Source organism: Saccopteryx bilineata, chromosome 10 (assembly GCF_036850765.1).
Source record: "Saccopteryx bilineata isolate mSacBil1 chromosome 10, mSacBil1_pri_phased_curated, whole genome shotgun sequence".
In the NCBI taxonomy this organism is placed as follows: domain Eukaryota; kingdom Metazoa; phylum Chordata; class Mammalia; order Chiroptera; family Emballonuridae; genus Saccopteryx; species Saccopteryx bilineata.
Window position 1 is genome coordinate 75,263,033 of NC_089499.1, and position 25,971 is coordinate 75,289,003.

The following is a 25,971-nucleotide window of genomic DNA, read 5'->3' on the forward strand; positions in this document are numbered from 1 at the left end:
CTCACTAATTCTTGTCACCAGGTTTACCAAGAATTGGGAGGCCTTTCCATGTAGAGGAATATGAATTGTGAATTTCCCCCTCATTCAAGCTGATCTCCTTACTGTAGCTTTTGTCCTTTAGAGAGAAGAGGGTGTCACTTTACCGATCACTTAGCAAGAATTGTGTCATAAGAAAGTGTATACGGGGCACCTAGAGACGGACTGTTTCTCTGGAGATGACTCCTGACCACGAGGGTGCCACTCCCCGGAGTCGGCGAAGGCGAGGGCTGAGACAGAGTGTTTCTGAAGAGGCCAACGCTGACCATGCAGGATGCCTTTTCTACACTTGTTTTTGGTGTTGGCTGCTGGCCCAGGTTGGTATCTTTAACTCTGGGTTTCTATCATGTTGCTTTGCAATAGTCATTTGGTTTGCTTTTAAATGCTGCTCCTGGAAGTTGTCAAGGGCGCTGGGCTGTGCCATCTTGGAAAGTCTACATTTCAATCAAACGTCCTCTCAGACCCACTTGGTCTGTAGACTGATGCATGTTATCATTTGGAGGGCACTTTGGCAATATTGACCAGGTCTTGGAGGCAGCAGTCCACCCTGGGCACCTATTCTATGGAAATACATAAAGACAAAAAAACACATGTGGACTTATTTGTAATAGCAAACCAGAGGCAACTCACATGTTCAGCAATACAGGGTTAATTAAATGGTCCTCCAGGCATACAGTGGACATTAGCGCCATTCAAAGGGAGAGGCAGAACTATGTGCAGATAAACGATGTGGTCCATGCTGCCCTGTGGAATGGAGACAGGATGTCCTAAACTTCTGAACATGAGAAGAACCCTTCAAAAAACTCTACATTCACATGCACACAGGCATAGAAAGTTCTGGAAGAATTTATACACAATTTTAACAGTGTTAATGTTTGGAGATTGGGAGTAGAGTGGTAGTTAGGGCAGCAAATAACCACACCTGGATGATGGTCACCACACTGGGCAGCACCACTCTAGAATCTCAGTGTTGTTTTTGCAAATATGATCATTTATTTTTATTGGAAACACCAAATCTAATCATGCTTACTAAGAATTTGAAAATTAGAGGGCTCTTTCAGATACTCGTCATTTAGTCTTAGAATATTAAACTTATTTTACATAGTTTTTTGTTGGCTTGTACCCAATTGTAGATGTGACTAGTGCTAAAGTTAATGGCTAAATTCATCAGTTATTTTATGAAATCAGTTCATGTAACAGTAAAAAAAAAAATCACTTAAACAAACACCTTAATGTTATGAGTTCAAAATTTGGATAACTAATTTTTAAATTCTTGGGTTTGATTTTTTTAGTTTAATATAATACATATTACTATTAATCTTATGATTAAGGTAATGATTTAATGTAATACATTAAACTAAAGAATCAAACTTATATTAAATTTAAAAACCAAGCTCATATTAATATGTTATATTAAAAAAGTCAAACTTACATTAAACTAAAAAAATCAAAACCAAGAATTTAAAAATTAATTACCCAAAGTTTGAATGTATAATATTAAGATGTTGGTTTAGCCTGACCTGTGGTGGCACAGTGGATAAAGCATTGACCTGGAAATGCTGAGGTCACCAGTTTGAAACCCTGGGCTTGCCTGGTCAAGGCACATATGGGAGTTGATGCTTCCAGCTCCTCCCCCCTTCTCTCTCTCTGTTTCTTCTCTCTCTCTCTCTCTCTCTCTCTCTCTCTCTCTCTCTCTCTCCTCTCTCTGTCTCTCCCTCTCCTCTCTAAAATGAAAAAAAAAAAGAAATGTAAGATGTTGGTTTAAGTGATTTTCCTTTTTTACCTGTTACATGGACTGATTTCACAAATAAATCAACTAATGAATTTAACCATTAACTTTAGAACTAGTCACATCTACAATTGGGTACAGCCATGCTGTTATTGTTGCTAACAAAAAGCTATGTAAAATATGTTTAATATTCTAAGACTAAATGAGGGTATCTTTTAAAATATTTTATTTATTGATTTTTTAGAGAGAGAGGAGTGAAAGAGAGAGACAGAGAGAGAGAGAGAGAAGGGGGAGGAGCAGGAAGCATCAACTCCCATATGTGCCTTGACCAGGCAAGCCCAGGGTTTCGAACCAGCGACCTCAGTGTTCCAGGTCGACGCTTTATCCCACTGCGCCACCACAGGTCAGGCCCAAATGAGGGTATCTTAAAATTGAAAGATCCCTCTAATTTCCAAATTCTTAGTAAGCATGATTAGATTTGTGTTTCCAATGAAAATAAATGATAATATTTGTAAAAACAACACTGAGATTCTAGAGTGGTGCTGTCCAGTGTGGACAGCACTGCTCAAGTGTGGTTATTCACCACTTGAATGTGGCCAGTCTGAATTGAGATTTCTTGTAAATGTAAAACACATACTGGATTTTGAAGATTTCATATGAATAAAGCAATGTAAACTATCTCATTAATATAAAGTTCTTATTAAAAATATTTATCACATTTTGAAATAATATATTAAATACAATGGGTTAAGTAAAATATAATTTTAAAATTAATTTCACCTTAAAAAACTTTTTAAATATGGTTACTAAAAAATTTTAAATTACATATTAGACAGGTCTGTTCCACAGTCCTACATAGTCTTGAACAGATTTCTTCTCAGGCACAAGCACTCTGCCTGAGTCCACTGCTCTAGTTTTGTGTATGCAGCTGTCTCTTTGACACTGAAATAACTGGTGAATTGATCACATCAAATCAATGGGTGAGACATTTAGTAAAGATATAATGAAATTTAATAAAGATTTTATTTAAATTTAATTTATTTGCTTTTTTCATGGCTAAAGATTTTAATCTTAAACCTGAGGTCACACACTAGAGACTCTCAATGTGTTTGGTATACCAGATGTTTTGAGTAGCAGAATATTTCACCAAAACATTTCCATTTTAGGATCCTCACAAAAAAATAAGAAGATCGGCAACTCAGACCACACTCCTGTGTGGGCAAGTCGTGGCTGCCCCATTAGGTAGAAACAAGTTTTCGGTTTCACCACAGTCCCCACTGATGTCTTATACACAGTTATCGGGCACTGTTTCACTAACTCCATTAAAAGAGTGCAACCAGTTTTTTTCAAATCTCCTTTTGTCTTTGGGTACAAAGGCACACCCTCCCTATCTCCAACATCCTATGAGACTACCATCATTTTGATCCTTTTTATTTTGACTTGATTTAATTTCAGAAGGTACAGAGTTTATTGTGGAACTATTGTGACAGGAAATGCAAAATAAAATGTCAATTTATGTAGATAACAGTTTGGTAGATGGGTTTATATACTCTGAAAATTATTCTCCTTCCTAGGGATTATTATATGTTCAGGTATTAAGCTGTTTTTCAGAATACACCTTCTAATGGAAAACTTAAGTATTCCCAAATTTCTCAGCACTTAAAAATAAATTGAAGAAAATCTAATATCAGTTCATTCTTTAATGCATTGTCAACAAGATATCATCAAATGCAGAAGTCACTCTTGACATGGCTCAACTTAGAGCACCTATTAGAAAGTCTGAACCAGCAAAATGGAATGTAGTTGCAACCTTTCAAATTTATATCATGTCACAACCTAATAGGTCAATATTATGTAATTGATCTACTGCAGTTAGAAGAAAAGAAAAATTTTATTCATTTATTTATTCACTTATTCATTCAACAAATATTTATTAAGATCCTACTATGGCCAGGAACTGTTCTTGGTCCTGAGGATTTAGCAGGGACCTAGCAGACGGAAGTTTTCAATTTCATAAAACTTGAATTTGAAGTGGGAGGGAGGAGGCAGAAAATGAACATAAAATATTAATAAATGAAATAAAAATAAACAAATAATATATGACATTTTATAATTTCCACCTGCAGGAGTGAGAGATGCTGTAACTTTATGGAAGGGTGGTCTAGGAAGACCTCACTGACACAGGGACATTATGTCAGAATCCTGAAGGGCGTGCTGAAAAGAGTGTGGATGTGGGGGGGGGGTGTGATTTGGGACAGGGAGAATGACAAGGGCAAAGGCCCTGAGGCAAAGTCTGCTTGACATGTTAAAAGGAACAGGAATGTGTGTGGCTGGAGCAGAGGGAGGGAGAGCAAGAGTTTGGAACATGAGGCCAGATAAACAAAAGGGTGGTTTTGTCTGCCACATGGGGCCTGTAGGCCAGCATGTAAACTTGGCTTTCACTCCTTTCACTCAGTGTGAGATGAGAAGCTGCTAAAAGATTTTGAGAAAAAGAGTGATGTTACTTGATTTCAGTTTTAGCATATTGTGGGTAGCTCAATCGTGTAAAAGTGGCTCATTAAATTTTCTTATCTAATCTAAATAATCCCTGTATTAGTTTTCTTTTGCTGCTGTAACAAATTACCACAAACTTGGTGGTAACTTAAGTCAATATACATTATGAACTTCAGTTCTGCAGTTAAAAATCTGACATGAGTCTCACTGTGCTGAAGTCAAAGCACTGGCACAGCTGTGCTTTCTTCCGGATTCTCAGGGGTGCGCCCATATCCTTGCCTTTTCCAGCATCTAGAGGCCACCCACATTCCTAGGTTAGTCACACCCTTCCTGCAGATGAAAAGCCATGCAATTTGCATCTTTCTGATAATTCTTCATATCTCCTTCTGACTCTCTTCTGCCTCCCTCTTCCACTTTTAAGGACCCCTGTGATTACATTGGGTTCATCCAGATAATTCAGGTTAATCTCCCCATCTCAAGATCATCACATTTGGCCCTGGCTGGTTGGCTCAGTGGACAGAACATGGGCCTGGCATATAGATGTCCCGAGTTTGATTCTCGGTCAGGGCACACAGAAGCAAGTATCTGCTTCTCTTCCCCTCCGTCTCCCTCTTTTCTCTCTCTTTCCTTCCCATAGCCAGGGCTTGAATGTCTGTCCCGAATGCTGAGGATAGTTCGGTTGATTCAAGTATCAGTCCAAGACAGGGGTTCAGGTGGATCTTGGTTGGGGTGCATACAGGAGTCTGTCTCACTATCTCCCCTCCTCTCACTTAAAAAAAAAATCATCATATTTGCAAGGTGTATTTTGCCATGTACTGTAACATAATCAGAGGTTCTGGGAATTGGAAAGTAAACATCTTTGGGGTGGGGCCATTCTATTATAACCCCAAAGCATCATACTTTGCTCAATAACCACAATACCCCACCCCAACCTACACATGTCCCTAGGAGAATGCAAATTTCAACTCTGGAGAAAAAGTTCTGAATAAGACTTTGAAATGCAGTTCCAGAGGGAAATCAATGAGCAGAAATTAAAATTTTCCATTTACAAACTTCATGGTTCAGAAATCTTCAGATCATTTCCTCAACAGAAAGGATGTATTGGGACCTTAAGCATACCTTTAGAAGCAGAAGAGAATTTGTTGATTCAGGATAGAGGATGATGAAAATATTCATTACTGGAGAGAGTGCTTGCAGTCATCTTTAGAAACAAATTCATGAAATAACTCAGATAAGAAGGATCTTTAGATGGAAGAAAAAAGAAAAAGAAAAAAGAAAGAAGTATTAATTCTCTAGTATTCATTCAGTACTAGAGGATACCATCAGGCCAAAAGGTGTAGGTATCAGCAGATGGAGTTGGTCCTGTATGCCCTGAAATGATACAGTGTGGGCTTCATCCCTCATCTGGCTACCTCACGCCTCCTACTAGACTGGGCATGTCTGAGGTGGGAGAGAAACAACAAGCATGTGGCCTTATTCATCATTGTATAAGAGCACATCTGTATCACTTTACTGTGAATGGCCATTGCAATGCTCTTTGTGTTTTGTTGTACATTGCAAAAAAAAAATCATAAAACAATACCAGACTTACCTTAGCACTCAATAATTGCTTGACCAACTAAATTGGAATAAAATTTTCTCTTGAGAATGGAGAGGACACAAGACTTGAATTCAGGGCACTGTCTTAATATTGGCTTTTTCCAGAGAAGTTTTGAGAGTCTCTAGACTTAGTTCACCTTAGCTAAAATCTCCTCTGCAAAGTCCAGCTGAAATTCAAGGGAAGCAGAGGACAAATAAAAGAGAAGAAAAGAAAGAAAGAAAGAGTCAAAGTAGGACAGCCCAATAGGGCATATGACTTTTATCTCCAAATGCATTGTGATTTTGAGTAATGAGTAATTTCAGAACACTGCAGGGTTAGACAGGAGTTACATGGAATATTGTCATTTAGGCAATGATTTTTATCCCCATTTTATGAATTTTGTATACTAAAACTTATAGTGCATTGATGTAAAAAGAAATACTACATTTCCCATGAGAGTGAATGGCAATTCTTTATTAATATCATAACCAATAATCTAAATTGCTTATATATTAATACAGTAATCTGTTCCCCGGTGTAGTTCAGACAAAGAGGCTTCTTATCAAGCAGCAGTGGACATCTAGTTTCAGAGAAGATTAATTGCTTGCACAAGTGCTCATGTGGCCAGAATGATGCAGAATTAATATCTAAGTCAGGGTCTGTTTGATTCCCAAGTCCATTACTGATGTGGTCTCCTTCCTCAGTGCAGTTACTGTTAACAGTTTGACAAGAGCTTTTCAAATTTGAAATTCTGAAGACTTTTGCTTCCCACTTTTTATACCAAAGGACAACACTCTGAATCATGAACTCTTTCTTATCTATCCTTTAAGAAAATGCGATTTGGATTCAGCATGTTTGGGGTTAAAATCCTGGCTCTACTATTTATGAGCTGTGTAATTTAAGGCCATTGGGCCTTTCTTTTCCTTTATTGGTTTAACATTTTTTATTACTTAATTTATTTAAAAAATTTATTTTTAATTTACGTGTTGACATGGTTTCAAGTGTCCCACTCAATATAACACGCTCTACCCACTGCATCGTGTTCCCCATGCCCCAGGCAAAGCCTCCTCCACCCCCATTTCACCCCCTTTGACCTTTCACCCTCTACCCACCACATTGTGCTCCTCATGCCCCAGGCAAAGCCTCTTCCACTCCCATTTCACCCCCTTTGACCTTTCACCCTCTACCCACTGCATCGTGCTTTCCATGCCCCAGGCAAAGCCTCTTCCACCCCCATTTCACCCCCTTTGACCTTTCTCCCCCTACCTCCATCCCATTTTTCTTTTGGGAATTGCTACCCTGTTGTTTGTATCTATCTGTTTTGTAAATATAATTTGGCTAATTCCTTCACCTTCTTTGATCTTGTTCCCTCTTCTCCCTTCTCTCTGACAGCTCTCCATCTGTTTCCTGTGACTGTGCCTCTGTTTCTATTTTGTTCCTCTGTTTATTGTGTTCATTAGATTCCACATACAAGGATATTGTATGGCATTTGCCTTTCTCTGCCTGGCTTATTTCACTTAGCATAATAACCTTCAAGTCCATCCATGTTGTTGCAAAAGGTAAGATATTCTTCTTTTTCACAGTCATGTAGTATATTCATTCCATTGTATAAGTGTACCAAAGCTTTTTTATACACTCACCCCTGATGGATATCTGGGCTTTTTCCAGATCTTGGCTATTGCAAACAATGCTGCAATAAACATGGGGGTGCATATCTTTTTCTGAATTATTGGTTAGGGATTCTTAGGATATATTCCTAAAAGTGGAGTAGCTGGGTCTTCATACTGTTTTCCACAGTGGCTGCACCAGTCTGCATTTCCATCAGTAGAGCAGGAGAGTTCCCTTTTGTTCACACCCTCACCAGCACTTGTTGTTTGTTGATTTATTAATGAAAGCCATTCTAGGAGGTATGGAGTGGTATCTCATTGTGGTTTTAATTTGCATTTCTCTAATGATTACTGACATTGAGCATTTTTTTCATATGCCTATTGGCCATATGTATTCTCTTCAGAGAAGTGTCTATTCAGGTCCTTCGCCCATTTTTATTTTATTTTATTTTTTTATAATAATTTTATTTTTTTAATGGGGCAACATCAATAAATCAGGATACATATATTCAAAGATCAACAAGTCCAGGTTATCTTGTCTTTCAATTATGTTGCATACCCATCACCCAAAGTCAGATTGTCCTCTGTCACCTTCTATCTAGTTTTCTTTGTGCCCCTCCCCCTCCCCTTTCCCTCTCCCTTTTTCCCCTCCCCCCATAACCACCACACTCTTATCAATGTCTCTTAGTTTCACTTTTATGTCCCACCTACATATGGAATAATGCAGTTACTGGTTTTTTCTGATTTACTTATTTCACTTCGTATAATGTTATCAAGATCCCACCATTTTGCTGTAAATGATCCGATGTCATCATTTCTTATGGCTGAGTAGTATTCCATAGTGTATATGTGCCACATCTTCCTTATCCAGTCATCTATTGACGGGCTTTTTGGTTGTTTCCATGTCCTGGCCACTGTGAACAATGCTGCAATGAACATGGGGCTGCATGTGTTTTTACGTATCAATGTTTCTGAGTTTTTGGGGTATATACCCAGTAGAGGGATTGCTGGGTCATAAGGTAGTTCTATTTGCAGTTTTTTGAGGAACCACCATACTTTCTTCCATAATGGTTGTACTACTTTACATTCCCACCAACAGTGTATGAGGGTTCCTTTTTCTCCACAGCCTCTCCAACATTTGCTATTACCTGTCTTGTTAATAATAGCTAATCGAACAGGTGTGAGGTGGTATCTCATTGCAGTTTTGATTTGCATTTCTCTAATAACTAAAGAAGATGAGCATCTTTTCATATATCTGTTGGCCATTTGTACTTCCTCCTGGGAGTAGTGTCTGTTCATGTCCTCTTCCCATTTTTTTATGGGATTGTTTGTTTGTTTGTTGTTGAGTTTTATGAGTTCTTTGTATATTTTGGATATTAGGCCCTTATCTGAGCTGTTGTTTGAAAATATCATTTCCCATTTAGTTGGCTTTCTGTTTATTTTGTTATCAGTTTCCCTTGCTGAGCAAAAACTTCTTAGTCTGATGCAGTCCCATTCATTAATTTTTGCCTTCACGTCTCTTGCCATTGGAGTCAAATTCATAAAATGCTCTTTAAAACCCAGGTCCATGAGTTTAGTACCGATTTCTTCTTCTATGTACTTTATTGTTTCAGGTCTTATGTTTAGATCTTTGATCCATTTTGAGTTAATTTTAGTACAGGGGGACAAATTGTAGTCCAGTTTCATTCTTTTGCATGTGGCTTTCCAGTTTTCCCAGCACCATTTATTGAAGAGGCTTTCTTTTCTCCATTGTGTGTTCTTGGCCCCTTTATCAAAAATTATTTGACTATATATATGTGGTTTTATTTCTGGACTTTCTATTCTGTTCCATTGGTCTGAGTGTCTACTTTTCTGCCAATACCATGCTGTTTTGATTGTCGTGGCCCTATAATATAGTTTGAAGTCAGGTATTGTAATGCCCCCAACTTCATTCTTTTTCTTTAGGATTGCTTTGGCAATTCGGGTTTTTTTATAGTTCCATATAAATCTGATGATTTTTTGCTCCATTTCTTTAAAAAATGTCATTGGAGTTTTGATGGGAATTGCATTAAATTTGTATATTGCTTTGGGTAATATGGCCATCTTGATTATATTTATTCTTCCTAACCAAGAACAAGGAATATTCTTCCATCTCATTATATCTTTTTCGATTTCTCTTAACAATAGTTTATAGTTTTCATTATATAAGTCCTTTACATTCTTTGTTATGTTTATTCCTAAGTATTTTATTTTTTTTTGTTGCAATTGTGAAGGGGATTATTCTTTTGAGTTCGTTCTCAGTTGTTTCATTGTTGGCATATAGAAAGGCTATTGACTTCTATATGTTAATTTTGTATCCTGCGACCTTACTGTATTGGCTTATTGTTTCTAGTAGTCTTTTTGTGGATTCTTTGGGGTTTTCAATGTATAGGATCATATCATCTGCAAAAAGTGATACCTTTACTTCTTCTTTTCCGATATGGATGCCTTTTATTTCTTTGTCTTGTCTGATTGCTCTGGCTAGAACCTCTCATTAAATAAGAGTGGAGAGAGTGGACAACCCTGTCTTGTTCCTTATTTAAGGGGGAAAGCCTTCAGTTTAGTGCCATTTAATATGATGTTAGCTGATGGTTTATCATATATGGCCTTTATCATGTTGAGGTATTTTCCTTCTATACCCATTTTGTTGAGAGTCTTAAACATAAAATTGTGTTGTATTTCATCAAAAGCCTTTTCTGCGTCTATTGATAAGATCATGTGGTTTTTGTTCTTTGTTTTGTTGATATGGTGTATTACGTTAACCGTTTTATGTATGTTGAACCATCCTTGAGATTCTGGATGAATCCCACTTGATCATGATGTATTATTATTTTTAATATGTTGTTGTATTCGATTTGCTAGTATTTTGTTTAGTATTTTAGCATCTGTATTCATTAGAGATATTGGTCTGTAGTTTTCTTTTTTTGTGCCATCCTTGCCTGATTTTGGGATGAGGGTTATGTTGGCCTCATAAAATGTGTTTGGAAGTATTGCTTCTTCTTCAATTTTTTGGAAGACTTTCAGTAGAACAGGAACCAAGTCTTCTTTGAATGTTTGATAAAATTCGCTGGTATAGCTGTCAGGGCCTGGACTTTTATTTTTGGGGAGGTTTTTAATGGTTTTTTCTATTTCTTCTCTACTAATAGGTTTGTTTAGGCTTTATGCTTCTTCTTGACTCAGTCTAGGAAGGTTGTATTGTTCTAGGAATTTATCCATTTCTTCTAGATTGTTGAATTTAGTGGCATAAAGTTTTTCATAGTATTCTACAATAATTCTTTGTATATCTACGGTGTCCGTGGTGATTTCTCCTCTTTCATTTTGGATTTTGTTTATACGAGTTCTTTCTCTTTTTTCCTTGGTAAGTCTTGCCAAGGGTTTGTCAATTTTGTTGATCTTTTCAAAGAACCAGCTCTTTGTTCTATTAATTTTTTCTATAGTTTTACTGTTCTCTATTTCATTTATTTCTGCTCTGATTTTTATTATCTCCTTTCTTTGGCTGGTTTTGGGTTGTCTTTTTCTTCTTTTTCTAGTTCCTTCAGGTGTGAAGTTAAGTGGTTCACTTGGGCTCTTTCTTGTTTGTTCATATATGCCTGAAGTGATATAAACTTCCCTCTTATCACTGCTTTTGCTGCATCCCATAGATTCTGATATGTCGTATTGTCATTTTCATTAGTCTGTATATATCTTTTGATCTCTGCGCTTATTTCTTTTTTGACCCATTCATTTTTTAAAAGTATGTTGTTTAGTTTCCACATTTTTGTGGGATTTTTTTCCCTCTTTTTTGCAGTTGAATTCTAGTTTCAAGGCTTTATGATCAGAAAATATGCTTGGTACAACTTCGATTTTTCTGAATTTGCTGATGTTGTTTTTGTGGCCCAACATATGGTCAATTCTTGAGAATGATCCATGTACACTGGAGAAAAATGTATACTCAGTCACTTTGGGATGAAATGTCCTGTAGATGTCTATCATATCCAGGTGCTCTAGTGTTTTGTTTAAGGCCACTATATCTTTGTTGATTCTCTGTTTGGATGACCGATCTAGAGCTGTCAGTGGTGTATTGAGGTCTCCAAGTATGATTGTATTTTTGTCAGTTTTTGTTATAAGGTCAATAAGTAGCTGTCTTATATATTTTGGTGCTCCTTGGTTTGGTGCATATATATTAAGAATTGTTATGTCTTCTTGATTCAGTGTCCCCTTAGCCATTACGAAATGGCCATTTTTGTCTCTGAGTAATTTTGTTGTATTGTAGTCAGCATTATCAGATATGAGTATTGCTACACCTGCTTTTTTTTGGATGTTATTTGCTTGGAGTATTGTTTTCCAGCCTTTCACTTTGAATTTGTTTTTATCCTTGTTATTTAGATGAGTTTCCTGTAGGCAGCATACAGTTGGATTTTCTTTTTTAATTCATTCTGCTACTCTGTGTCTTTTTATTGGTGAGTTTAATCCGTTTACATTTAGTGTAATTATTGACACTTGTGAGTTCCCTATTGCCATTTTATAGATTGCTTTCTGTTAGTTTTGTGTCTTGTTTGATCCTTCTCTTTTGTCTTTCTATCTTTTGTTTTTATTTGGTTGTATTCCATACATCTTTCCTCTGTTGCTATCTTTTTTATCTCATGTGCTTCTGTGGTGGATTTTTCCATGGTGGCTACCTTTGAGTAATGAAAAGGGTTCCTACCCTGTTCATTGTAGCACACTATTTTGTGAGTACTTTTGCACTCCATTGTCCTTTGCTACTGTTAATCTCCATCCTCTCCCCCCTTTCTTTTTGTTGTTGTCACAGTTTAAATTTGGTTTTATTGTGTTTTTCTTGGAGCTTTTACTTGTGGCTTTATTATTTTTTTTGTTCTTTGTATCTGATTGGAGAACCCCTTTTATTAATTCCTGAAGTGGGGGTTTTCTGATGATAAATTCCCTCCTCTTTTCTATATCTGTGAATGTTTTTATTTCTCCTTCATATTTGAAGGATAGCTTTGATGGGTATAGTATTCATGGCTGAAAGTTCCTCTCTTTCAGGACTTTAAATATTGGGGTCCACTCTCTTCTAGCTTGTAGAGTTTCGGCTGAGAAATCTGATGATAATCTAATGGGCCTTCCTTTATATGTTGTATTCTTCTTTTCCCTGGCTGCCTTGAGAATTTTTTCTTTGCCATTGGTTTGTGCCAATTTCATTATGATGTGCCTTGGAGTAGGTTTTTTGGGGTTAAGAAAACTCGGAGTTCTGTTTGCTTCATGAATTTGAGGCTTTAGTTCTTTCCACAGGCTTGGGAAGTTCTCATCTATTATTTGTTTGAGTATGTTCTCCATTCCATTTTCTCTCTCTTCTCCCTCTGATATACCTATTATTCTTATGTTATTCTTTCTGATGGAGTCAGATAATTCTTGTAGGGCTATCTCATTTTTTTAAATTTTTGAGTCTCTTTCTTCTTCTCTCTGTTGTGCCTCAAGTTGCTTGTCTTCTATTTCACTAATCCTCTCTTCTATCTGGCCTATTCTATTAGCTAAGCTTGTTACCTCATTTTTCAGCTCGTGAATTGAGTTTTTCATCTCTGTTTGATTTGTTTTTATAGTTTCAATTTCCTTGGACATATATTCTTTGTGTTCATTGAGTTGTTTTTTGAGCTCCCTAAATTGTCTTTCTGTGTTTTCTTGTATATCTCTGAGTATTTTTAGGATTTCTATCTTGAATTCTCTGTCATTTAGCTCCAAGGTTTCCAATATATTAAATTTTTTCTCCATAGATTTTTCCTCATCTATCTGTGTTACCTCTCTTTCTTTTGTATCCATGATATTCGATTTTCTCTTCCTTAATGGTATCTGAGGGTGGTTTTGTTGATAGTATTAATGAGATTTAATAAAGAATAAAAAGTTAAAAAAATAAAAAATCGAAAAAAGTTGTGTTTTTTTAAATTAATAATGAAATAAAGAAAATAAAATAAAAATTAAAAAAGGAAATTATTCCCCCCCTCCTTTTCCCCTCTCCTCTCCTCTCCCCTCTTTCTTGAGAAAATCTTGTGGTGAATTATATTGTATTTAATAGAACAAACAATGCCTGTAATGGAGGGCCTGAATTGGGGAAAAGTAATAAAGAGGCAAGAAAAAATAAATAAATTAAAAAAAATAAAGAAAAAAAGGGGGGTATGGACCCACAAAAAGCAAATAATGAAAAAATTTGGATCAAGAATAAAATGATTTGTGTTTAGGTGTTGGTTGACTAAGAGTTATGATGAGAGGAATAAGAGGGAAACAGGAAAATGGGGGGCAAATTAAAAAATTACTATTATATTTAGTGGAATAAGAACTAGATAAAGTGGAGAGCCAGGGATGGGAGCACTGCTAGTGAGTTAAAAAGGTGAAGTAAAAACCCCCCAAAATGCCACAAACATAAGTTTGAGTCCCAGATAAGATAATTTGTTTGTTATTGAGGTTTGAAGGAGAGGAGACATAAAGGAGAAAGGAAGAAACTAATATAGAGGGAGAAAAGAAAGAGAGAGAGAGAGAAAAAAAGAGGGAACCACTGAAAGAAGAAAAAGAAAAAAGAGGAGAGAGAGAGAGAGAAAGAGAGAGTTAAGGGTTTTGGAGTGCAACCCTCATAGAGAGAAAGGAAGAGGAAAGAAAAGATAATGGGAGATGTAACACTTATGGGTAGTGTAGTTCAAGGAGAGGAGAGAGTAAGACGGGTAGAGAGTTAAATGACAAAATTGGAGGAGAAGAAAAAAATCAAGGATGAAAATAAGAGAAACAAAAGAACAAATATAATAAAATGGGATAGGTTATAAAGTCTGCAGATTATTCTTGATTTTGAGAGGTTATCTTCTTGCTTTTTCTTTTCTCTCCCTCTTCCTGGTCGGTGACTCTGTACCCTGGGTTCTGCCTCTTTGGCACGCTCAGGTAGAGGTTTGCAGTTGATAAGTCTCTATGGTGATGTCATGTATTGTGCTTTAGTCACATTGGCAGTCGAGGCTCATTAGCATTTATAGGCTCTGACAGTGAGAGAGTCCGTGTTCCTGGAGTCTCTCTCCTAGTCTTTTCTTCCTCAATTAGTAGCTTGATAATCCAGCTATGGGGTTGCTGCTGCCTCTGCCTGGATAGTTAGAGGCTCAAAGAGCTGGCCACTCCCCACTCTATTCCCACTCAGCACAGGGCTCTGGGTAAGGCTCAGTCAGTCAGAGCTGCGAGCATAATCAGGCGGGGCTTCTGCCCACTCAAAAACCTCTGGCTCTGCCACTCTGTCCGGTAACACGGGCGGGCACCCACTCCCGGGGCGCATGGAGGAAACTCTCGCTCACTATCTGCGCGTGCAGACCAGGATGTCAGGCCAGAAGTCTCGCCCTCTGAGTGAAACCCCCCGCCCGCACTGAAAAGTTCCAGCGTTGGAATTGGCTCTCGCTCCGTCCCCGTGTGCGGCTTTTTCAAGGTGCTGGGACGGCCTGAGATTCCGCTTTCGGCCCCCACAAAGGCCCCTGACTCTGCCCCTCTGTGGGATAACATGGGCAGGCACTGCCGAGGCACTCGGAGGAATCTCTTGCTCACTATCTGCATGCGCAGACCAGGATAGCAGACCAGCAGCCTCACCCTCTGAGTGAAACCCCCTTCCGCACGGAAAAGTTCCAGCGTTGGAATTAGTTCTCGCTCCCTCCCCATGCGCTGCTCCCCCAGGGTGCTGGGGCGGCACGGAGATTCCACTTTCGGCCCACGCAAATGCCTCTGACTCTGCCTCTCTGTGGGACAACACGGGCGCACACTCCCGGGGCTTTGGAAGGAATCTCTCGCCCACTATCTGCGCGCGCCAACCAGGAGATCAGGTAAAATGGCTGCCCTGCTTGTCTTTCTTTGTCTGGGTTTGGCGCGAGTGTTAGCTGTATTGCCCGGGTTGTCACAGGAACAGTTTTTCCTTGGCTTGGATCTCCGTGCCACAGCCTGGTTCAGCCGTTTGTGCCGCGGCCTGGATCTATTCACCCCCTTTGCCCGCCTTAGTTTCTATATTTTCAGTTTCCAGTGAAAGCCGCCCTGTTTAGGTTAGTGAGGAAGGCAGAGCATTTCTTACTCCCTATTTCCTTCGGGGTTTGGTTATATATTTAGCCAATTTTTCACTTGATCATACCTTCGGGTGTATTGCGAAACATCTGGAGGCTCCAAGGATAGGTTTTTCTGTTTCTGGTTGAAGATCTTGTTGAGTTTTGGGGGAGATTTATCGGTATCACTTCCTACCCCGCCATTACTCTGACATCACCCCTCCATTTTTATTTTTATTTTACAGGGACAGAGAGAGAGAGTCAGAGAGAGAGATAGATAAAAACAGATAGACAGGAACAGAGAGAGATGAGAAGCATCAATAATCAGTTTTTTGTTGCGACACCTTAGTTGTTCATTGATTGCTTTCTCATATGTGCCTTGACCGCGGGCCTTCAGCAGACCGAGTAACCCCTTGCTTGAGCCAGCGACCTTGGGTCTAAGCTGGTGAGCATTTTTTTTTTTATTTTGCTCAAGCCAGATGAGCCCGGGCTCAAGCTGGTGACCTCAAGGTCTCGAACCTGAGTCCTCGGCATCCCAGTCCAACGCTCTATCCACTGCATCACAGCCTGGTCAGGCCCTTCGCCCATTTTAAAATTAGACTGTTGACCTTCTTGGTGTTGAGTTTTATAAGTTCTTTATAAATGTTGGTTATTAATCCCTTATCAGATATAATGGTGAATATGTTCTCTCATTGAATGGGTTGTCTTTTTACTTTGTCAATGGTGTCTTTTGTTGTGCAAAAGCTTTTTATTTGATATAGTACCATTTGTTAATTTTGTCCTTTATTTCACTTGTCCTAGGAGATATATCAGCAAAAATATTGCTTCAAGAGTTGTCTGAGAATCTACTGCTTATGATTTCTTTTAGCATTTTTATAATTTTGTAACTTACATTTAAGTTTTTTATCCATTTGTAGTTTATTTTTGTGGGTGGTATAATTTGGTAGTCTAGTTATATATTTTTTCATATACTTGTCCAATATTTCCAACATCATTTATTGAAGAGACTGTTTTTACTCTATTGTATACTCTTGACTCCTTGTCAAATATTAATTGGCCATAAGGATGTGGGCTTATTTCTGGGTTCTCTGTTCTGTTCCCTTGACCTGTATGCCTGTTCTCATGCCAATACCAGGCAGTTTTTACTACAGTGGCCTTGTAGTATAGCTTGATATCAGGAAGTGTGATACTACCCACTTTGTTTTTCATTTTCAAGATTTCTGAGGCTATAAAGTTTTTTGTTTAGTTCCACATAAAATTTTAAAATATTGGTTCTAGATCTGAAATACACCATTGGTATTTTAATAGGAGAAATTGCATTGACTCTATAGATGGCTTTGGGTAGTATAGACATTTGAATGATGTTAGTTCTTTCCAGTCCATGGCCATACCACCCTGAATGTACCCAAAATCCTCTGATCTAAACAAAAATTCTTATCTATGAACTTGAGCATATGCTTCTACTTGTTTGTATCTTTCTCGATTTCTTTTTTCAATGTCTTATAATTTTCTGAGTACAAATCTTTTACCTCCTTAGTTAAATTTATTCTAGGTACTTTATATTTTTGTTGCAATAGTGAATGGGTATGATTTCTTAATTTCTCTTTTACACAGTTTATTATTGATGTATAAAAATGCCACCGATTTCTAAATATTAATTTTATATCCTGCCACTTTGCCAAATTCATTTAATAGGCCTAGTAGTTTTTTAGCTGAGACTTTAGGGTTTTCTATGTACAGCATCATGTCATCAGCAAATCATGACAGTTTTACTTTTTCTTTTCCAATTTGTATGCCTTTTATTTCTTCTTCTTGTCTGATTGCTGTGGCTAAGACTTCTAGAACTATGTTGAATAAGAGTGGTGAAAGGGGGCACCCCTGCCTTGTTCCTGATCTTAAGGGGATTGCTTTTAATTTTTGTCCTTTAAGTATAATGTTGGCTGTTGGTTGTAATATATGGCGTTTATTAGGTTCCCTGTATTCCCACTTTGCTGAGAATTTTGATCATAAATGGGTGCTGAATTTTATCAAATGCTTTTTATCAAATGTATCTATTGATATGACCATGTGATTTTTATCCTTCATTTTGTGTATGTGATGAACCACGATTATTGGTTTGTAAATATTATACTAAGCCTTGCCTCTCCAGAATAAATCTCAATTGATCATGATGTATGATCTTTTTAATTTATTGCTGGATCTGGTTTGCTAATATTTTGTTGAGAATTTTAACATCTATGTTCATCAGGGATATTGGCCTATAGTTTTCTTTCTTTGTAGTGTCTTAATCTGGTTGTGGAATTAGGATAATACTTGTGTCATAAAATAAACTTGGAAGTCTTCCCTCCTCTTGAATGTTTTGGAATAGCTTGGGAAGGGTAGGTGTTAGTTCTTTGAATGTTTGTTAAAATTCACCTGTGAAACCATCTGGTTCAGAAATTTTATTTCCTGGGAGGGTTTTTTTTTTGGGATAACTGCTTCAATTTTTTTTTTTTTTTTTTGCATTTTCTTTTCTGAAGCTGGAAACAGGGAGAGACAGTCAGACAGACTCCCGCATGCGCCCGACCGGGATCCACCCGGCACGCCCACCATGGGGCGACGCTCTGCCCACCAGGGGGCGATGCTCTGCCCATCCTGGGCGTCGCCATGTTGCGACCCTCCTGGGCGTCGCCATATTGCAACCAGAGCCACTCTAGCGCCTGGGGCAGAGGCCACAGAGCCATCCCCAGCGCCCGGGCCATCTTTGCTCCAATGGAGCCTCGGCTGCGGGAGGGGAAGAGAGAGACAGAGAGGAAGGCGCGGCGGAGGGGTGGAGAAGCAAATGGGCGCTTCTCCTATGTGCCCTGGCCGGGAATCGAACCCGGGTCCTCCGCACGCTAGGCCGTAACTGCTTCAATTTTATTTGTTGTAATCAGTCTGCTCAGATTTTTTGATTCTTCCAGATTCAGTTTTGGAAGATTGTATGTTTCTAGGAATTTACACATTTTCTCCTGGTTGTCCAATTTTCTGGCATATATGTATTCTCTTAGAATCTTTTGTATTTCTGTGATGTCAGTTGTTACGTCTCTTCTTTCATTTCTAATTTTATTTATTTGGGTCCTCTCAGAGGCAAATTACGGTCAGTTGAGTCCCTGGGCACAGTTGAGTCCCTGGGCTCAGAAGAAAATATTGGGCCCCTTACATTAGAAAAGATTGTAAAGTTGGAGTTTTGTGGGGCCCTTCAGAAGTTGGGGTCCACCGTTAAATCTGCCTCTGGGTCCTTTCTGGTTTTTTTTCTAGATAAATCTGGTTAAAGTTTCATCAATCTTATTTACCTTTTCAAAGAATCAGTTCTTGGTTTCATTGATCATTTGTATTTTTTTTTAGGCTCTATACCATTTGTTTCTACTCATCTTTATTATGTCCTTTCTACTTCCTCTGGGCTTTATTTGTTGTTCTTTTTCTAGTTCTTTTAGGTGCAGAATAAGGTTGTTTATTTGAGATTTTTCTGGCTTTTTAGGTATGCCTGAAATGCTATGAATTTCCCTCTCAGGACTGTTTTCACCGTGTTCCATAAATTTTGGGTATTTGTGTGGTCACTTTCATTTCTTTTGAAGAAATTTTTTATTTCTTCCTTGATCTCATTGTTAACCCATTTGTTATTTAATAACATGCTATTTAGCCTCCAAGTGTTTGAATGTTTTTCAGTTTTTCTACTGTAGTTGATTTCTAGTCTCATGCTATTGGGATCAGAAAAGATGCTTGATATGATTTCAATCTACTTAAATTTATTGAGACTTGTTTTGTGTCCTTACATGTGGTCTATCCTTAAAAATGTACTAGGAGCACCTGAGAAGAATGTATATTCTACTGCTTTGGGGTAAAATGTTCTGAAAAAGTCAAACATTAGTTGATTAGTATGTCATTTAAAACCTCTGTTTCTTTGTTGATTATCTGTCTGGTGGGTCTATTCATTGATGTCAGCAGGGTATTAAAATACCCTACTATTATTGTATTATTGTTAATATCTCTCTTTATGTCCATCAAAATCTGATTTATGTATTTAGGTGCTCCTATATTGAGTGCATAAATATCTACAAGGGTTATATTTTCTTGTTAGATTGCTCCCTTTATCATTATGTAGTGACCTTCCTTACTATAGCCTTTGTTTTAAAGGTTATTTTGTCAGATATAAGTATTACTACCCTAGTTTTTTTATTCAATTCTATTTGCATGGAACATTTTTTTCCCATCCCTTTACTTTCAGTTTATGTGTACCTTTTGTTCTGAGGTGGATCTCTTGTAGACACCATATATATGGGTCTTGTTTTCTTTTTCTTTTCTTTCTTCTTTCTTTCTTTCTTTCTTTCTTTCTTTCTTTCTTTCTTTCTTTCTTTCTTTCTTTCTTTCTTTCTTTTGACAGAGAGAGGGACAGATAGGGACAGACAGACAGGAAGGGAGAGAAACAAGAAGCAACAATTCTTTGTTGCAGCACCTCAGTTGTTCACTAATTGCTTTTTCATATGTGCCTTGACCAGGAGGCTACAGCAGACCAAGTGACCCCTTGCTCAAGCCAGTGACCTTGGGCTGAAGCTGGTAAGCCTTGCTCAAACCAGATGAGCTCGTGCTCAAGCTGTTGACCTTGGTGTCTTGAACGTGGGTCCTCCATATCCTAGTTCGATGCTCTATCCACTGTGTCACTGCCTGGTCAGACTAGGTTTTGTTTTCTTATCCATGAAGTTACTCTATGTCTTTTTCTTTTTTTTTTTTTTTACAGAGGCAGAGATAGACAGGGACAGACAGACAGGAACAGAGAGAGATGAGAAGCATCAATCATCAGTTTCTCGTTGCGCATTGCGACTTCTTAGTTGTTCATTGATTGCTTTCTCACATGTGCCTTGACCGTGGGCCTTCAGCAGACCGAGTAACCCCTTGCTGGAGCCAGCGACCTTGGGTCCAAGCTGGCGAGCTCTTTGCTCAAGCCAGATGAACCCGCGCGTGACCTCGGAGTCTCGAACCTGGGTACTTCCGCATCCCAGTCCAACGCTCTATCCACTGCGCCACCGCCTGGTCAGGCACTCTATGTCTTTTTATTGGCGCATTTAATCCATTTATATTAAGGTTGTTGTTATTATTATTATGATGATGAGAGGAGGGGAGATAGTGAGATAGACTCCTGCATGTGCCACAACTGGGATCCACCTGGCAACCTTTGCCTAGGGATGATGCTTGACTAAATTGAGCTATTTTTAGCACCTGACGCTTATGCATTTGAACTGAGCTATCCTCACTGCCTGGGGCCAACGTTTGAACCAATTGAGACACTGGCTATGGGAAAGGAGAAGGGAGGGAAGGGGGAGACAGAGGAGGAGAGAAGCAGATGGTTGCTTCTCTTCTATGCCCTGACCAGGAATCAATTCTGGAATGTCCATATGCCAGGCCAATGTTCTACCCACTTAGCAAACTGTCCAGGTCTGAGGTTTTTATTGATATGTACCTATTTATTGTCATTTTATTCCTTAAACCTATAATCCTCTTTTTTTTAATTTCTTTTTTGCTTTACTCTTCTTATAGTAGGCCCTTTAACATTTCTTGCAATACTGATATGATGGTAATAAACACTTTGAGCTTCTTTTTGGTCTGAGGAGTTCTTTATTTCTATTTAAATTTTAAATGATAGCTTTACTGGATAGAATAGTCTTGGTTGTAGTTTCTTGTTTTGCATCACTTTGAATATTTCTTGCTAACTCCTTCTATCCTGAAGTGTTTCTGTTGAAAAGTAGATGTCAGCCTTATGGGGCCTTCTTTGTAGATAATTAATTGCTTTTCTCTTACAGCTTTTAGAATTCTTTTTTTGTCTCTTATCTTTGGCATTTTAATTATGATGTGTATTGGTGTGGGCCTCTTTAGGTTCATCTTTAATGGGACTCTCTGTGCTTCTTGAACTTGTGTGACTTTATGAATTTAGGGAAGTTTTCAGCTATCATTTCTTCAAACAAGTTCTTTATCCCTTTTTCTTTCTTTTCTTCTTTAGGAACCCCTATGATGTTGATGTTGTTTCTCTTCATGTTGTCACAGAGATCTCTTAGAGTTTTCTCAGCTTTTTTGAGCTTCTCTTCTTTTTGCTGTTCTGCTTCTATGCTTACATTTATCTTGTCCTTTAAATCATTGATGTGATCCTCTGTTTCATCCATCCTACTGTTGAATCCTTCTAGTGCAGTTTTCATTTCAGCTATTGTATTTGCCATTTCTGACTGGCTCCTATTTATGGTTTTAATGTCCTTTTAAGTGCTTACTAAGTTCTCATTGTGATGATCCATTCTTACTCTAAGATCCTGGAGCATCCTAATAACCATTATTTTAAACTCTGCATCTGTTAGCTTGGTTACTTCCATTTCATTTAATTCTTTTTTGGGGGGTTTCTCTTGTTGATTAATTTGGGTCATGTTTCTTTGTCTACCCATTTTGTCTGTGTATTAGGTAGCTCTGCTCTGATTCCCAAATTTGTTGTGACTTATTTATTTATTTATTTATTTATTTATTTATTTATTTTCTGAAGCTGGAAACGGGGAGAGACAGTCAGACAGACTCCCGCATGCGCCCGACCGGGATCCACCCGGCACGCCCACCAGGGGCGACGCTCTGCCCACCAGGGGGCGATGCTCTGCCCCTCTGGGTCGTCGCTCTGCCACGACCAGAGCCACTCTAGCGCCTGGGGCAGCGGCCAAGGAGCCATCCCCAGCGCTATCTTTGCTCCAATGGAGCCTTGGCTGCGAGAGGGGAAGAGAGAGACAGAGAGAAAGGAGGGGTGGGGGTGGAGAAGCAAATGGGCGCTTCTCCTATGTGCCCTGGCCAGGAATCGAACCCGGGTCCCCCGCATGCCAGGCCAACACTCTACCGTTGAGCCAACCGGCCAGGGCCTGTTGTGACATCTTTATGAGGAAGGTGTGTTCAGTGGTATTAACCTCTAGGCCACCTGAGCTCCTTGCTCTAGGAATGTTTCTTGAGTGTTATATTTACCCTCTTTTTATATGTGAATGTTGTTGGCCCTTTCCTGGGTGGAGTTAATTCTTCAAACTGGCTGTCTCTAAGGGTCAACCTTGATCACGTGTATTAGACACTGTGCAGTATCTGTCCTGTGAAGCATAGTTATTCTCAGCAGGGTCTTGTGCTTGTTGGACTCCTCCTTTGGTCATACTGCTTATGTGGCTAGTTGAATCTAGTGTTGGTGTGGTCTACCACCTACTACTGGCTGTGTTGGTTCTGGGTTCTCTTGGGCAGGGTTCAGCTATGAGTTGATGTCAGACATTGTTTATAACCCACCATGGGCTACCTGTCTGAAGGTACTATTCTGTTTGCTGTTTGTGTCAGCATTTTCTGTGCCTGGGTGTGTGTGGGAGGGGCTAACCTGTGTATAAGAATCAGCTTCTTCCTGCTTCGAGCTGATAACAGCTCCAAAGAAGGATCCAAGTTCCATAAGATTTGCTTCCACTTCTCAGCTGCTCTACCTCCTCTTATAGCTGCCTGGTCTTCCCACAGAATATTCTATAGAAAAACTGTAGAGTGGGTACAACCCTCCACAGGTTGCAAGATTGGTGGGTTCAGGCAGTTGAGGTTAGGATGACAACATTAGGGGGACCCCTACTTTGAGGGTCTCTAAGTAAGGAGCTCAGTATGGGGAAAGTGGCCTGTACTTTAGAGCCTAATCCCTTAGCCACTGTTGGATACTCTAATTCCATTTCTCCCCAGCAATATGAGTAGCAGGTTCAGATTCGGTGGGGCTGACAGTCTCCTCTGCAAAAGTTCTTTCAGCTGGGGAGAACCTGGTCTCCGGAAGGAAGATTGAGGAGAGGGTCTTCCACTGATTTTGCCCCCTCCCAAAATGTGGCTAAGCCTCTTGACAAATCTCAACAATAAGCTCCAAGGAACTCACACTATGAGTGTCTGTGCTCTAAGCCTCTCTCCCTTCCCCCTGTGGAACTTGGTCCAGTGGGGCAGGGTATTTGGGACTTGGGCTGGCTGACTGTGAAGTTCTTTCTCTTCCAATCCATCTGAACTATGGCACAAGTGTTGACTTCAGAAAGCAGAATTTGCCTCAGCTGGGTTTGGTGTCTGAAGGGCTCTTCCTTTGGATATGCTGCTAGTAAGGGTAGTTGGGTCCTGCTCTGATTTTCTCTGTAGCTGGCCACTGGGTGTATTGGTTCTGGGTTTCTTAGGAGGAAACCTGGTGTAATCCAGTGTAAGACACTTCCTGTGACTGGCCCTCGGCAATCTTTTTGGAGCTATATGCAAACCAGAGTTTGTGGCTGCCTCTACTAGGCTTAGGTGCACATGGAAGGACCAAGATGTACACCTGTGCTGGCTTTTACCCACACTGGGCCTGGAGGCAAGTCAGCAAAAGGCCCAAGGTTCTCTGAGTTCTGCCTTCTGCTGCCTCTCTGTGTTAGCTGCTTGTTGGGCTTCACCACTGAATAAAACCTCCGGTAGAATCTAGAGGCTGAGGCAATTTAGGTATTAAGAAAGGTGGTGGGTGTGGGTCTCACCACAGGGCCCCAGGTGTCAGTCTGTCCTGAAGTTTTTCACAGACCTCAGGTGGGTATGGCCACTAGGAGTTCAGTGGGCATGGCCTCTGAAACTCAGAGATTTGGTCTGCCTGCAGTCTGGACAGTTTCTACTGAATTTCCCATGAGGCAGAAGCACTAGTCACATTCTTGGGAAAGTAGGAAGAAAGCTCCAGCCTCAATGCCAGACAACTGGGTCCCTGTCCCACTCCCTGCTTCCTGGTCAGGCTTCTTACTCTTCAGCAGAGCCCAGTCTCCGTCGGGTAGTGCAAGAGAGATTCTTAAGGGTGCAGCAGTTGCTTTCCCCCAGAGTGGCGCCTCACAGAGGGGACTGCTCTACCCAAAAAAGACTGTGACTACAGTATTGAAGAATGAGTTAGCACAGGGCCTCCAGTAGCAGTCTCCCACTGCATCTCTCCCTGGGCCTCCAATTTCATATGCTTTCATGCAACTCTAGTCCTCTCAGTCCTCCCTCTGCTGGGACCCTGGGTAAGTGGCTGTGAACAAGATTTTCTGCACTGGTCTTTTAAGACAGTACTTGCATCTATAACATCTATCTCTTTCTTGCAGACAGAAACCTAACTCTTCTCATAGCCAAATGCTATGTAGGCACCTCTTCTAGCTAGTCTCTGGTGCTCTAGGCTGGGGTGCGTGGCCCAGGGCTTCGGGCTTACAGCTCTCAAGGAAAGCCTTTCAGGTAACCCTCCCCACAGTGAGAGTCCGTCCAGCCCCTCAGGCAGTGCTTGCTCCTGGGAGCAGGGCAACTCTTTTCTCATCTCCACCCTTCCTACCAGTCTCAGGGTAGCTTCTTCTGTGACTCCTGGTTATAGACTCTTCACTTAGTCCTAAGTTGGTTTTTCAGAATGATTCTTCCTAAATTTAGTTATAACTCCAGTTTGGTCCTGGGAAGTGGCAATTGGAACATCCACCTACTACATTTCCATCTAGGAATCCCTCAGGGCCTTTCTGTACCTTAGTTTTCTAATAAGCAAGTGATGATAATTGTACCCCTCATCCCAGAGCTATGGTGAGGATTTAATAAAAAATTTCAAGGAAAAAGTGTCCTATAAATGGTCATTGCTATTATTTGTTATTCATTGAACAAATGTGTGTTATGTGCTCTTCTTTAGTGTTTAAAATAAATACATTCTTTGCAGTTAGAGTTTGTGGTTCTCTGGTGAGTCACCCACATAGAAGGCAATAATATCATACAATGTCAAATGGTCAAATGTCATGATGGGGGACATGGAGACACTGAGAAGGAATATCTAATCCAACCTCAGCAGCAGGTCAGGGCAGTGACATTGAAGAGGCAATGATGGATAGAATTTTGGAAAGCAAAAAAATCCTCCCAAACAATTTAGTGACAACTTATATAAGTGTCCAGAGATGCACTGGAGGAATGAGAAGCAGATCAGGAACAGAGAGTGTGCAGGGAAGAGAATGGAGAGATCAGGCCAGAGAAGTGTACAGGGATCTGACCCAGCAGGACCAGAGACCTTTCCAAACTTCAGTGTTAACCTAAGACAGCTGCCCGATTTTGCTGATTCTCATTGCTCTGAAGACCATTGCAATCCTTTGTTTTATTGTACATCGCAAAAAATGGTTATATTAGACCATCTTAGTGTGGATTCTACTGGAAGTAGATGCCAAGAGAAGGGTTCAAGTATGAGTAATATATTTGGGAGGTTATCCCAGGAAACACCACTATGGGGATAAGGAAATAAAACAGTGAGTGGAAAGTAGCCAATAATGGGTGTGTTTACAACATGTGAGCACTGAGGTCAACGGGAGCTCCGTCCCACTGCAGCCTCAGGGGTCCAGTGTAGACACCCATCTTGAGTTCCTGAGTCACCCACGCTGAAGGGTGGGCGAGGAGGTCGAGATCTTTAACTACCAGGTCCTTGTTGGTCATCAGTTGAGGACTACTTCCAGAGAGGTGACTCTG

The 25,971-nt window shown here is 39.7% G+C and overlaps 1 protein-coding gene across 2 annotated transcripts in view; it reads left to right on the forward strand.

Annotated features, from left to right (window-relative positions):
- The first annotated feature begins 240 nt into the window (after positions 1 to 240).
- Positions 241 to 25,971, forward strand: part of LOC136314100 (cadherin-related family member 3-like) — a 115,929-nt gene continuing 90,198 nt past the window's right edge. For both annotated transcript variants that reach the window (XR_010727274.1, XM_066244518.1), the window contains exon 1: positions 241 to 353. Coding sequence is in view for 1 of the 2 variants with exons in the window: in XM_066244518.1 (XP_066100615.1) it covers positions 311 to 353 (43 nt within the window). In the remaining variant the exon portion in view is untranslated. The remainder of the gene's footprint in view (positions 354 to 25,971) is intronic.